The 13,920-nt window shown below is 45.3% G+C and overlaps 1 protein-coding gene across 1 annotated transcript in view; it reads right to left on the reverse strand.

Annotated features, from left to right (window-relative positions):
- LOC147747091 (uncharacterized) overlaps window positions 1–13,273 on the reverse strand; it is a 300,843-nt gene extending 287,570 nt beyond the window's left edge. Inside the window, exon 1 of the mRNA XM_086936158.1 lies at window positions 11,755–13,273. Coding sequence (XP_086792284.1) covers window positions 11,755–12,151 — 397 coding nt within the window. The 5' untranslated portion in view covers window positions 12,152–13,273. The remainder of the gene's footprint in view (window positions 1–11,754) is intronic.
- Window positions 13,274–13,920: the final 647 nt, after the last annotated feature.

Here is a 13,920-nt window from a genome sequence, read left to right on the forward strand (position 1 = left end):
TGCGGCTTGTCTATCCCCGCCACTCTAGCAGCCTCTTTCTTCTCACGAAGCCCTTTTATCAGCGCCTGTGCCTCGGCAGCCGTGGCGCCATCACCACTATCCCCCAACCACGCTGCTAGCTGTGCTGCCAGCTCGGGGGGCATGTCTTCCTTGGATGTCGGGGAGACGACCCCTGGGATTGGATTCCCCTCTATCGGTACTGGGGTCGGCGCCTCGAGAGGGGCAGAGGGAACCGGGACGTCCCCACCGGCTGGAACCTTTCTCGGCCTCTTAGGTCTCCCTCCAGCCGGCGAAGGGCCCGAACCCTCCTCCCCATCTCGCTCCGCCAACCGTTTCTTTATGTCGGACATATCTTTAAAGAGTGCCCGAACCATCTGGTCAGTCGTCATTCTCTTTTCGCCTTTCCTGGGCATCTTCTTCGACGAAGTATCTGGAAGACAAAGAAAAAGATCAAAAACGCTCAAAATTGGCTCTTTGTTCTGTCCCGAGCTCACGTGTAGCGAGGAGGTGCAGCTTCGGAGCACAAGAACAAGAGGACGTCTTCTGGCCTTGCGTCTCCTTTTATCCGTCTTCAGGGCGGGCGTAAACCCGCCCCTGCCCGTCCCGAGGGCGTGGCTGGCTGCGTCAGTGTCTAGGCCAGCCCACTCTAGGGCGGGAACAGGCGCGCCCCGGCTACGCCGCTTCGGGCATACCAGCCGAGACGCGCCTCCCGCCCAAAAATGGCTTCCCGGGGGGATCGAGGCACTCCGCCATACGTTCGGGGGGACCGAGTGGTCGCCCCTTTCCAAATGTATGCAAGGGGGGCGTATTGACACAAGGAAGGGTCGTAGACGTGACGCAGTAAAATCTATGAGATTTCACTGCGTCAATTTTAGGACGCTGTTGCGTCAAAATCTTGCGCCTGCCTCATAGCAGGCGTAAGACTGACGCAGGCCCTTTCACATGGGGCTTCCCCATGTGAAAGGACGTATTGCTGGAGTTGGGTCACTTTTGTGACACACTCCAGCAATGCGTCACTTTTGCGCCATACAGAAACGTCAGAAATACTCACGTATCTGTAACTCCTTGCGACATAATGCGTCATACATTAAATATGACGCATCAGGAATGTCACAATGAGTGCGCACTGAGAAGTGAAGCATCGCTGCTTTCACGCAGCGATGTGTCATTTCTCATAAATGAGGCCCCTGGAGCTTACAATATATGTATAAGCAACTACTCAGAGCTACAGAAGACGGAGGCCATTTGATAGTCACCCACCCCATCCATACAGCCTGTCAGCCGCTGTGAGTACCCTGCCTGCCTGAACTAAATCTCACAGTTGCCCGGCTGCCTCCCCAAAATGAGTCCTACCTCAACACACCTAGTATACAAGACTACCACGATATGCCCACCGGCAAAGCTACAAAAAGTGCCCTTAGACTTCCACACAACTCGCCCTCGCAGTCACTGCTATCCTCACTGGTACACTTCTTGGTGTTCTGTAGGAGTATAAACCTTCTTTATGGCCCTTCCTGTTCACAGGACAAGTGTAGCATGCATAGCTGGTAAAAATGTTTAGTTTCCAGCCGCTACATTCACCAAGAATGTAAAATGTTTCACTAAATGTGATTGCTCTTTGTCAAATATGCCCACCATTAGTTTTGTCACTGAGTCCATTTCACTGTACCATAACCCATTTAACACCGCCAACAAAGAGGTAACTGCCTACCTTTATTGAGTTACGGCAATTGTTGCCTTGCTTGTACCAGGGACCCCCGATTTACACTGTTGGTTTCTGCTCTTGGTGCAGCTCACTACTACCTCCAGGTCCACATCACGCAGTGGTCACAGGGCTAGATGTATGAACATTAGAAATAATGATTACCAAATAGTGATATTTTTGTGAATCGCCTTTTCGTAATTTTTGTTACAAGTGAAACCTGTCCCTCATTTCCAAATTAGCGGTTCCTGGTGGGTGACAAGTAGACCAACCTCATGAGTATTAATGAAATAGGTTGAGATTTGTGGCACATAAGGATTTGCTGCCATCACAGGGCAGGTGGCCTGCCTGGGTCAGCAGACCACCATGTCTATGATTGCTTTTAAATAAAGCAATCATTTTTTTCAAATGCAAACCGTTTTCCTTTATGGAAAAATAGATGTTTCAAAAGAAATATGAAAGTTTCATTTTTATATTTTAAGAGCAGGCAGTTATCCATTGGCCCACTGCCTGCTCTCAAAAAATATCTTTGCAAACATTCTCAGGGGGGAAGGCGATCCAAGGGGACCCCTTTCCATTTGCAAATGGGTTACTACCACCTTTTAATTGGTGGTGTAGGGCAAGATGTATGTGCAACTAGTCGCAAAATAATGGCTGCAATTTGTGACCATTGTTTTTGTGACCTGTGTGGTAATTTGAAAAGCAACCTATGCACTAATAAATCATTTTACAAATTACTGATTCATAGTGGATCGCAATTTGACCTACCTCATGAATATTAATGAGGCAGGTTGCAATTTGTGACACCCTAGGATTCACTTCCATCACAGGCATGGTGGGCTGCTGGGGTCAGCAAACCGCCATGTCTGTGATTGCTTTTCAACAAAGCAATATATATATATTTTTATGCAGCCTGCTTTCCTTAAATGAAAACAGGATGTCTTAAAAAACAAAAAAAGCTTTGTTGCGTTTATTTTAATTTTATTTTTTTAAACATATTTATTGTCAGCTTGCACAGAAGTCGCAGGGCTCTGTGCCCCAGAGGCCACTGCAGTATCGGTTAATACATTTGCAAGACAGCAACTGACTTTCTCTTTCATAAAACAAAACAACCAAACTACTTGACATAAAATATCTGGTAGGATTTTAAACCCACCCTCCCCAATTCCCCCCCGCCCGAGTTGCGCAAAGTCCACTGAGACCAGTCCAAAGGCATATGATATCGGGCTCGAAGAAACAATAAAAGAGAAATAAGCACGGCAGGCGTTTTTATTTTTTAAGAGTAAGCAGTGGTCCATGGGACCACAGTCTGCCCTAAAAATATATATTTTTCTACATTCTCGAAAGAAAGGGGTTTGGGGCCCCTTTTCAATTGCGAATGGGTTAGCACCAACTTTGAGTTGGTGGTAAAGTAGAATGTTTTGCGATCGCATTTTAGACGCAAAACATTACTACATACCACTACAATTTGGAATTTGGAAAGGACGCTCCAAACTCTTCCCTTCTGAACACCAAAACATTATTTGGTCGCAAATCCAAACTGTGATTCAGTAGTGTGTTACTGAATCACAAGTTGGGTTTGGTACATTAGAATACCCCTTTTTGCATTCCCAAACTCCACTGCAAAAAGGCTTCGAACATCTAGACTGTATACCTGTCACAAAATATTAGTACATACCATTCAGATTCCCCGTTTGGAAGGGATGCCTTGTACACACCTGTATCAAATACTGATTCTGATTTTGTTCCCAAACACAAACTGTGCTTCAATAACTAATTATTGACTCGCAATTTGATGTTGGTACATTACAAAAAGCATTTTTTAAGTTGCAAACTAGGCGTTTGCAATAGGAAAAATGCTTTATACATCTAACCCAAAATTCTGAGGCACAAGTAGAGTGAAAAGGATGCACATCCACTCAATTGTCTGGGACACCAATACTAGGCCCTTATTTATGAGGCCTTGCGTCAGTTTTGCGCCGCCGGTCCGTCACTTTTTGTGACGCACCAGCGACGTAAAATATGCGCCTTGTTGCGCCATATTTAAAAAGTGACGCATCTAGGTAGATGCGTCACTTTTTAAACCCCTGCGCCACATTATACCTGCGTCAGGTATAATGTATGCAGCGGGGCCTCATTTATGAAAAGTGACGCATCGCTGCGTGAAAACAGCGATGCGTCACTTTTCACTGCGCACTCCTTGCAACACCAATGATGCGTCATATTTAATGTATGACGCATCATGTTGCAAAGAGTTACAGATACGTCAGAATTTCTGACGTATCTGTAAGCGCAAAAGTGACGCATTGCAGGAGTGTGTCACAAAAGTGACGCAACTCCAGCAATGCGTCCTTTCACATGGGGAAAGCCCCATGTGAAAGAGCTTGCGTCAGTCTTACGCCTGCTGTGAGGCAGGTGCAAGATTTTGACGCAACAGCATCCTAAAAGTGACGCAGTGAAATCTCATAGATTTCACTGCGTCACTATTTCGAGGCTTTTTGCGGGGGAACGCCCCCTTTGCATACATTATACCTGGCGCAGGTATAATGTGGCGCAGGGGTTTAAAAAGTGACGCATCTACCTAGATGCGTCACTTTTTAAATATGGCGCAACAAGGCGCATATTTTACGCCGCCGGTGCGTCACAAAAAGTGACGCACCGGCGGCGCAAAACTGACGCAAGGCCTCATAAATAAGGGCCCTAGTGAATTCACCATTATAATGCAGTGTTGGTGAACTCAACGCTAGGATGACACCAGAGCCTTCACCGCTGCCACAGGAAGCAGAACTGAGAAAGGACACAGACCTGCAGCGCTGAAGGCACACACTGCTGGTCTGGTGCAGGGGGCGAAGGGACACCTACCTGCAGTGTTGACAGTACAGCGCTGCAGGTCTTGTGGAGGTGGTGAATGGAAAGTGACCTGCAGCACTGGAGGCACACGTCAGGTCTTGTCGAGGTGGGGCAGAGAAATAGACCCCCAACAGTGGAGGCATGTTAGCCAGACAAAGTAAGTAGGTATATGGACAGACACAGACAAGAACCATTGGATCGAGGGCAAGGAGCTGAGGAAGGGCAGAACAGGAGGTTTGCAGATGAGGAAAAAAGAAGAGAGAATTAAGGATGGTGGTAATCTGGTATTAAGAACCCTGTGGAGATCCACGGAATATAAACACACATCATGAAGAGTACATGGCGAGGTAAAAAAGAATACTACCACAAATATACTGTTGTGGTAAAGGTATCACGTTTTCCAGTGATTTCCTTGGATGACATATATTTTAATGTGTTAAGCTGAGTATAAAATATATTTTCCTCTTATCACGGAGGATGAAGAGTACTTGTCTCTTTAGCTTCAAGAGAATATTGACAATAAGACAACACAATGTGTAATGTTTATGCACAATTGAAGTACTTCATAATTAGGTACTTTGGGGCATATTACCAACGCTAAGCGATATTTGTCGCTAACGATGCTTAGCAACTAATTTTTTAACGCTAAGCATCGCCAGAAATTATGGCAGATAAACCTTGCTATTATCAAGGTTTATCGCAAAAGCGATAAAAATCGGCCGCAATGCATGAATATCGCTGAAAAATCAGCGATATTCATGCATTACCGAGCTAATGCTCTTAGCCATGTTATCCACCTACCATTGGATAACATGGCTAAGAACAGCTCAGGGCAGGTGTTAGCTTTTGGAGATATTCGCCTTAGCGCGAATATTTCCAAATCCTTGATAATAGGAGAAATGTCGCTTAAGAACATTTCTCCTATTATTTTTCTCTGGAACGCCCCCTTTGCATCTCATTAGAGATGCAAGGGGAAGCGTAGAGAAAAAGGGTGCTAACATGCGAATTTGCGTGTTAGCACCCTGTTGTTGATAGGGAGATAATTTTATCTCCGCTTTCTTGGCTTTTAAAGCCAAAAAAGCGGAGATAAATCCCTTGATAATATGCCCCTTTGTTCTCAGACACGACATCTCTGCCTCTACACGTAAAACACACACGCCCTTATTGACACAAAGTCATTGTGGTGGCTGGTGTTTGGAAGGTTAGTTAAAGACACTTAGCCGCAATTCCAGTAAAATTCGTATGAAAATGGAAACAATGACATTTAAAGTAATAGGCATTTTTTTCAATAAGTCTTGGTTCATTGGCTTGTTTTCTATTCTATAGAGACACCTGCAGCATTGGGTTTCTCAGGAGCACTAAATGAAATGGGCTGAGTGTGATATTGTAAATTGAGCCCCTAAGGGTTACTAACATAACAGGTGTATATGTAGAGCACATTGTTATACTAATGGGGTGTCTCTGCACTATTGACAGACGACAGATATGTATTATCACCCATCTGAATGGCCCTTGCTTTATCAACCTTGGAAGGATGAAAGGGTGAGTAAATCTTCAGGGATTCAAAACTGTGACCATCAGGTGAAACGTGCGGCTGCATGGAGTCACAGGGCCACCGGGGGTGGTTAGCAAGAGAAGACAGGTTGAAAGAGGTGATGTTATGTCCTCTCTGAATACAAGATAACCCTTTGCTCCATCAAAAAGGCACTGCCATCATTATCCACCACCTTTTCAGCATCTTCATCATCATCAAAATTCTCACCATCAACCTCACCATCCTCATCATCACCATGATTCCATTCGTCGTCATTATTATCACCATCCTCCTTCATTCACTTCCTCATCATCATCATACTGATCATGATGAGGATGATGATGATGAGTATTTATAGAGGGAGACAGCTACCCAACAATGGTGACCTGGCACTAGAGCTGATGGAGACAGATTACTCAAGGGAATAACCAGGTTTTCAGCCCTTGGCAGATGTAGGATAGTTTGATTCATGTCAGAGGGTTGAGCAGTCCAATGCTTAGGGGCTGTGAAGAAGGCTCATCTTCCAAACCAGGACCGAGAGATTCAGGGGAACTACTGCCAAAAGGCATCTGCATAGTGGAGCATGCGCCCAGGGATGAGGCAACTGATTCAGGAATGGATAACAACTGGGCTGCCATTTTGAATCTATAAGTCAGAGACACGAGGCCTTTAAAATCCATTGCTGATGCACAGGCAACCAGAAGCCAGCTCTATCATAATCAGAAATAGGTCAGTAGGCGGCTTATGCGGGTATTCTTAATTAGCTGGATGCCAAGTTTTGAATCAACTGCAAAAATTGAAGGAGTTTTTAAGAAAGCCAATGTACAGTGAGTTACAGTAAACAATGATTGACAAGACAATTGCTTAAATCACTGACCACCAGGAGTCACTTGGGTGTAAGGATATTACCTTACGCAGCATGCGTAGACAACGAAACCACCAAAATTGTAGGCAACTGTCTGTTTCATAACAGTTGAAGAAGCATCAAAGGTGATACCTGGATCCTTTGTAGTCAGCAGGGAGTGGGACTGCACATAATGCCACCAACAGGTGGCAAAATAAGAGAGGTGACGGCATATAGGAGCACCTCAGATTACTCTCTATTCATAATAAGAGAATTCTTTTTCATCCAAAGAACCACAGCTGACAAACATGCATGAATATTGCTGGCAGAGGCTATAGACTGGTCTGCGACCAATGCTACATTCTTCCTATCACCCACATAGGACGCAACGGAGATGCCAAAATAATAGACAAGGTGGCCCAAGGGAGCAATTCAGATACCAAAAAGTGTCATCATCATTGTCAATCTACTCCTCAACATCATGTTCATAATACACATCATCACACTCAGCAAAGTCATCATCAAAGACTTCCTGATCATCAACGTCCTGATCAGCGACACCTCATCATCATCATCATCAACCTCCTCATCATCATCTTCATCAGAGTGCCTAAAGTTGAAATAGGTATTAAAGAGCTATGAGTTCAAGGTTCTATGTCATCCGCTGCACAGATACTACTATTTCCATTTTCTGGGCACAATTAAGCCTGGCTCCGTTTATAAGTCATTTGACAATATGTAAGAATTTTCAGAAACCTTAATTTTTTAGAACACAATCTCAAGCATGAATTAAAAGAGCTTCCTATTATTACAAGTACCTGATAAAAGAACTGGTCCACTGGGTATTAGTAACATCTAATAAATAGCTTGCACCACACGTGGGTAGTGTCAGGGTGTGCCGCTAAAATCTAGCCTTACATCATTGAAATCAAGGACACTGCTGAAGTAACTTTGGTCAAAGTGTCTTGGTTTCTAGTGTTTAAATGCAAAAAGACCCGTATGTTGGCAACAGTGATGCAAGATGTATTGTGTCATGGAGAAATACGGAAGGCAAAAGAAATACAATGGCCTTGCATTATACTAATAGATGTAAACAAAAAGGGAAGAATTGTAAAAAATTAATTCTATCAGGAAATATTAAACAAAATAGGGACACAGCAGAGTAGAGTATTGGGCAGAAGAAAGAGAAATGAGATACCAAACCAACCCCCAAAACTTATGAATAAATCTGATGTAAACAGATTGATAATAATGCATCACATTTTCACGTAGAGGTAGTATCAAATGGTATTACTTTTAAAAGGTATAACATACTCATAAAAAGCACCACAGAAAGAGGAAAGACTGAGTTTCCTCCATCTCTGATTTAAACGGGTGCTCCACTACTCATGCCTCAACCCACTGCAGTAGTTCACAGCAAATGCAGTTGTATGGGAAGCAGATATAGTGAGGGGTGGGAGGGAGCTATAACTGTAGGGTGGCTGGAAACACAAGAAGGAGGGATGAAGATGCAGTAGGGCCAAGAAGATACTGTAATGACCAACCATGGCCAAGAGTGGGCCAAAGGGTGCAAGAGCAAAAGGGCAGATAAGAGCAAGAGCAAACACTGCTGCTATGTACACTACTACTAATGCTGCTGGTACTACAACTGCTACTGCTACTGCTGTTACTGATTCTTCCAATACTACTACTACTTCTACTACTATTGTTAATCTACAGATACCCCTGCTTCTAGTACTATTACCACTAGTATGACTAATCTTACTACCACTTCTACTGCTGCTACTACTGATACCCTACAACTGCCAGTGCAGCTGCTGAGGCTGCTGCTAATGCCACTAAAAGTGCTTTTACCACAACCATTGCTGCTGCTACTACTAACATTACTTCAAATATTACTAGCACTGCGGTGCTGCTACTACCACTAGTAGCGCTACTATTAACCCTCCCATGACCACTGCTACTATTGTCATCATTGTTGCTGTCTTATTGCTGAGGTTGTTAGTTCTGTTTCTTTCACTAATAATTGCAAGATTTCTAGTATTATCATTGCTAGTATTTCCTTTTTTTTTTTAAAGAAGTTGATGGAAGAGTGTGAGGCTGACCTTCAGGTGAGGGCTGGGCTCACAGAAAGGGAGCGTGCAAAGTTGTAGGAAGAGGTGTGAGGTTCTGGGTGGCTGTGACTAGCTGGATGTGTAGAAGTGGTCTGCATGCCCACTGCCACAACATTATAAATTAACATCAGACGCGTAATTAAAGGGACATTACTCAGCGGGCGTGCTGTCCCAGTGACCTATTTCTCCCCTGTTTGTGCATTAATGAAGAAGGTGGGGTATATTTCATCCTATCCAGGAATGCGGGAGGAGGGCGTGCCCCAGCTTTTAAAGGAACCCTGCAGAGAGTATCAAGAGTACAGGAAGGGTTCCGGGCGGATCATTTTTGGGACACGCGGTATTTAAATGTATGCCTTTAAAGGGCACCTCCATTAAGGGGTGGGTTGATATTTTCAGAATCAACGGTGTAAAATGAATCTAGTCAACCGGGAAGTACAAAAAACAATGCTCCACGAGCAACACGTCAAGGACTCGTGAATACGAAACGCCGACGTGTTTCGTGTTTTCGCGGAGCTCAGTTCTGGTGCATCTCAGTTACCATCGGCTCCGCCAGACCTGATGTCAGTGTTGCTTCGAGAGTGGAGCGGATCCCTCGTTCTCGGGTGTTTCACGTGCTCTCGACCTGGCAGCTTTTCATTCAAATGAATTGTGTGCGCTGAAATTACATGTTCAACCTCGGCAAAGTCAACAGAGATCCGCAGCCGGGCTGGGCCAATCGTCAAAGGAAAACTGGAGCCCTAAAACTCTGAATCTCATTCGGCTTTTGACAGCTCAGTTTGTAAGCGCACCTGTGGCTGTAAACGGGAGAGAGACTTCCTGGTGTCTAAGCACTAAAGACACAAAGAGCAGCTCACCTTTGTGAGCTCTTTGAAAGAAAGCAGGATGCATGATGTTTGCATACAAAACAAGCACCGGCAAGGCCAATCGGTCTGGCGTGGTTGCCAGCATTTTGGCTTCATCAATGCTTGGGTCATGGACTTTGTAAAACTTCATTGTTGTCAGGAGCTTCTGGATCATCACCAATATATTTAAGAAAAAAAAACATTGGCTACCAGCAATAGAATTGTTGGTCTCAAAGAGGACACATTATTATAGTGCCTCGAGCACTGAAGGGAACTATTTTGAGCATGGATGTGTTCCTTGTGAAAGGGAAGAGTGCTGTCACTCACAGTGAAGTTAGCCAATGTCTGAAGTGGACTGATTCGTTGCCCCATGCTATGTCCTGTAATGGATACAAGAACATGAGAAGGACACCAGTCAAATGGATGAAAAGGGCGGGCTGAAAGCCCCTGCTAGGAAGTACAATAAACAGTTTATCATATTAAAATTAAAAGTTCATTACTAACGCCAGACCTGGAATGAAATGACGTACTGTAGTTGCTCAGTCTCAGGATATGTAAAACTGAATGACTCTGATGATGCTAATGGGCCCGATTCACAGAACTAACTTAAGACAAAATCCTAACTTAAGCCTGTCTTAAGACAAACTAAGACAAAATCCTAACTTCTGTGAATACCAAAAGTAGTAAGTTTAGGATTTTGTCTAAAGTTAGTTCTGTGAATCGGGACCCAAATGCTTATTTTATGTTTATTTCTCTAAGAGTTATTCACAGTTATGTTAGCATCACGTAACTTCATCGAAATGTTTTTGTACTCATTCTGCGTAATCAATTCGATTTTATTGCAATACTCTCAGTATACGTTTACGCTCAGTATAAAGTTTAAAACATTTTTGTGGTTTAAAACTCATAACAAGGTTAAAGGTTAAAAGCAGTAAAAAAATATAAAGGTTTACTTTTATACTCAGTTACTGGTGAACGGTCTATGAACTGATTAGCCGATAAGTTTTGAGAGCACCGTTGCACATATTGTTTATTGTTGTCGTTTTATAATCTATAATGGTTGTATATCATCTCTGAATATTGAATGCTGTATTTGTTTTAAGGCCTTCATCTGAAATAAACATATACTATGGAATAAATATAACGATGGGGTTTAAAAAAATGTTAACCGTTACCATGAGTTTCTTTGGGTAAGTGGAAAACACTACTAGTTACTAAAGATAAGGAAGCCAGCAACTGTTTAGGAAACTATAGCAGATATATTTTTGGAAAATGTCTTTCAAACTTAAAATGTTATATATATAAAATGTTTATAAGCCACTAACTTGTACAGACTAAGCTCTCGAGAAAGAAGAGTAGTGTAGTAGTGATGGAAGACGTCCTAGTTCTCAATTTCTTCTCTACTTTGACAAAATGATGAGAATTTGTTCTAATTATTGTGCCTGTCTGCCCCTCATTTCCCATTTTTGCCATAATTAAAAGTTGAAAAAACCACAAGAAACAACAAAAAGCCACTCATTGTGCCACATTGAGCCACAGGCATTTTATAATTTATAATCTAACAGATCGATCTAAAGATTATGGAAACTATTTTTTCTTTAAAAAAAAAACTCATCTGTGGTAAATTCTAGATTGAATATCTGAGAATATGTTTGCCCCTTAACCTTTAGATTATCTTCAGTGATATAACCTCTTCAGTTACTCAACATTTAGACTTCCCAATAGTTTCTGAAATATTGACATTCACACACTGGTAAGTTATGTTCATAGTTTGCAAAGCACTAGAACGCTTGGATCCAGACATCTTCTCTGGACTCTGACTAGCATCCCTCCAGGTGCAACACCGTCTAGTGCTAAAGGTGGCTTACCTATGAATTCGTAGACCAAGTCCTTGACGAGATGCCCCACTATGGCGTACGCCACGGCCACCATGACCAGAGCCGCCATCAGGAGGTACAGCACTGCCTTGGGCAGCGGTACGGGCTCCTTGGGGGGCGGCTTGTAGTCCTTGTAGAGCTGCTCCTCCTCAGACTCGGAGTACGAGTACTGGAAGAGGTGGTCCAGGGTGGAGTTCATGGGGGGCTCGCTGCTGGCGATGATGCTGGTGGGCTCGGGGTCTTGCAGCGCGCTCACCACGCTGCTGGTGGTGGCCTCCACCGTGTTGATGCCCTGGTGCACTAGGTTGAGGGTCTTATTGATACCTGGGAGAAGCTGGGAGAGGAATGAACCCCAATCTTTGATGGCAGTAATGTTGCATATGATCATAATGAGGATGAGTCTTCGGCCCTACGCGGAGAAAGGCGGACGAGAACTTGATGGTGCTAGAACACAGACAAGGCGTAGCGTAAACAGACTTTGGAACAACCAAATGTTGGCTGCAAAGCAAAACAAAAGTATTCCCTTCCGGGTCGCAGTTTCAGGGACTATGCTTTTGTCAGCATCAAAAATTAACTTTTCCTTTATGTTGTTGCATAAAGTGCAGGACCCAGCCTACAGACCCTGGGTGCGTCATTCCCGCGCCCGAGATAATTCGATTAGTTACTTGGTATCAGATAGCCCCACCGAGACAGATCTCGCCCCGAACACTATTCTTGCCTTCGGTATCCGCTTCCATAATAAAAATCTCATTTAATTAAGACTCAAATGTCCTGAATTTGCTCAGCAGAAAGAAATTAACAATAAAGTCCGGTTGGCCCCAACTATTGCACGACAAAGGTCACCGTCTGCTCTGCTGCGACAAAAAGGCCAGGCTGGCGACGTCCATGTTCCCTTCAGCAACCGGTGTCTTTCCAGGGGCCGTCATTTTTGGCGGGCTTCCTTCTGTGGAGCCTCCTCCCGACGGCGTGGCCCGATATAACTGAGAGGGGGCGCAGCCAGGCTCCTCTTTAAATGGTAAGTCCATGCTCGGCTTGGAAACGCATCTTGAAAGCGCCCCTAGAAGCCCGCGGACGCTGGTCTGACGCCGGCTGCTGCCGAGCAGCGCTCACCCACCTGTTGATGCAGCCGACGAGGCTTAAAGTCCCTGCCCACGGAGCACAGAGCAGCCCCCGTGCTGTTCAGGACACAGCCGGCCGGTTCCTCTCCGTCTCCCGCGGGTCATTCCGACTTGCTCTGGTAGCTTCGGTACCGAGCTGTGCGAGTTGTCTGCGAGCTGTGTGATTGGCACCGCACTGACTCCTCCCAGCAGGGAACTCCCGGGCGCGGAGGGGGATCCTCAGAAGCGTAGATTTTATCCACGGGGCTCGTGCTGGTGTCACTCAGAGCAGTGGACGGGGCCGGGCAGACCACACCGCGGGGCTCAGTCACTCACTACTACCGAACTGAGCTGTCCACGGAGGGGATTCTGCAATCCACATCCGAGTGCTGAGGCGACTCCTTTTTTTGACGCGATTCCAGGAAGGGAGCTGTCTGTCTATTGAGTACCCCGTCTCTCTCTCTCTAGTTGCACACAGTCAAGGCGCTTCCCCGACTCCCAACACGCTCCGTCCTTGAGCCGAGTACAGACAAACAGCGCTGCCGAGGCTCTGAACACACCCCGTTCTTGAGCTGGGTACAAGCACACAACTTCCCAGGTACAGAACGCAACCACACCGTCCTTGAACACAGTACAGGCAGAGAGCTGCCCGGCGCTGAACCCACACCGATCTTGAGGCGAATACAGGCAGGGTGTGTGTTGCCCACACTCGGCACACACTCCGTCCTTGAGCGGAGTACAGGCAGAGAGCAGAGCAGGTAATGAACGCAGTCCGTCCTTGACCCGAGTACAGGCAGAGAACTGAGCAGGCACTGAACGCAATCCGTGCTTGAGCGAACACAGGCAGAGAGCTGAACAGGCACTGAGCGCGCTCCGCCTTTGACCCGAGCACAGGCAGAGAGCTGCCCAGGCACTGAACGCACGCACTCCGTTCTGGAGACGAACACAGGTGCACGGATTCTGCACACACTCCGTCCTTGAGCGAGTACGGACAAAGAGCTGCAAAGAGTCTTAACACAAGCACCCTGTCCCTGAACCGACTACAGGCAGAGCTGCCCGG

This window comes from Lissotriton vulgaris, chromosome 1_1 (assembly GCF_964263255.1).
Source record: "Lissotriton vulgaris chromosome 1_1, aLisVul1.2, whole genome shotgun sequence".
Classification (NCBI taxonomy): domain Eukaryota; kingdom Metazoa; phylum Chordata; class Amphibia; order Caudata; family Salamandridae; genus Lissotriton; species Lissotriton vulgaris.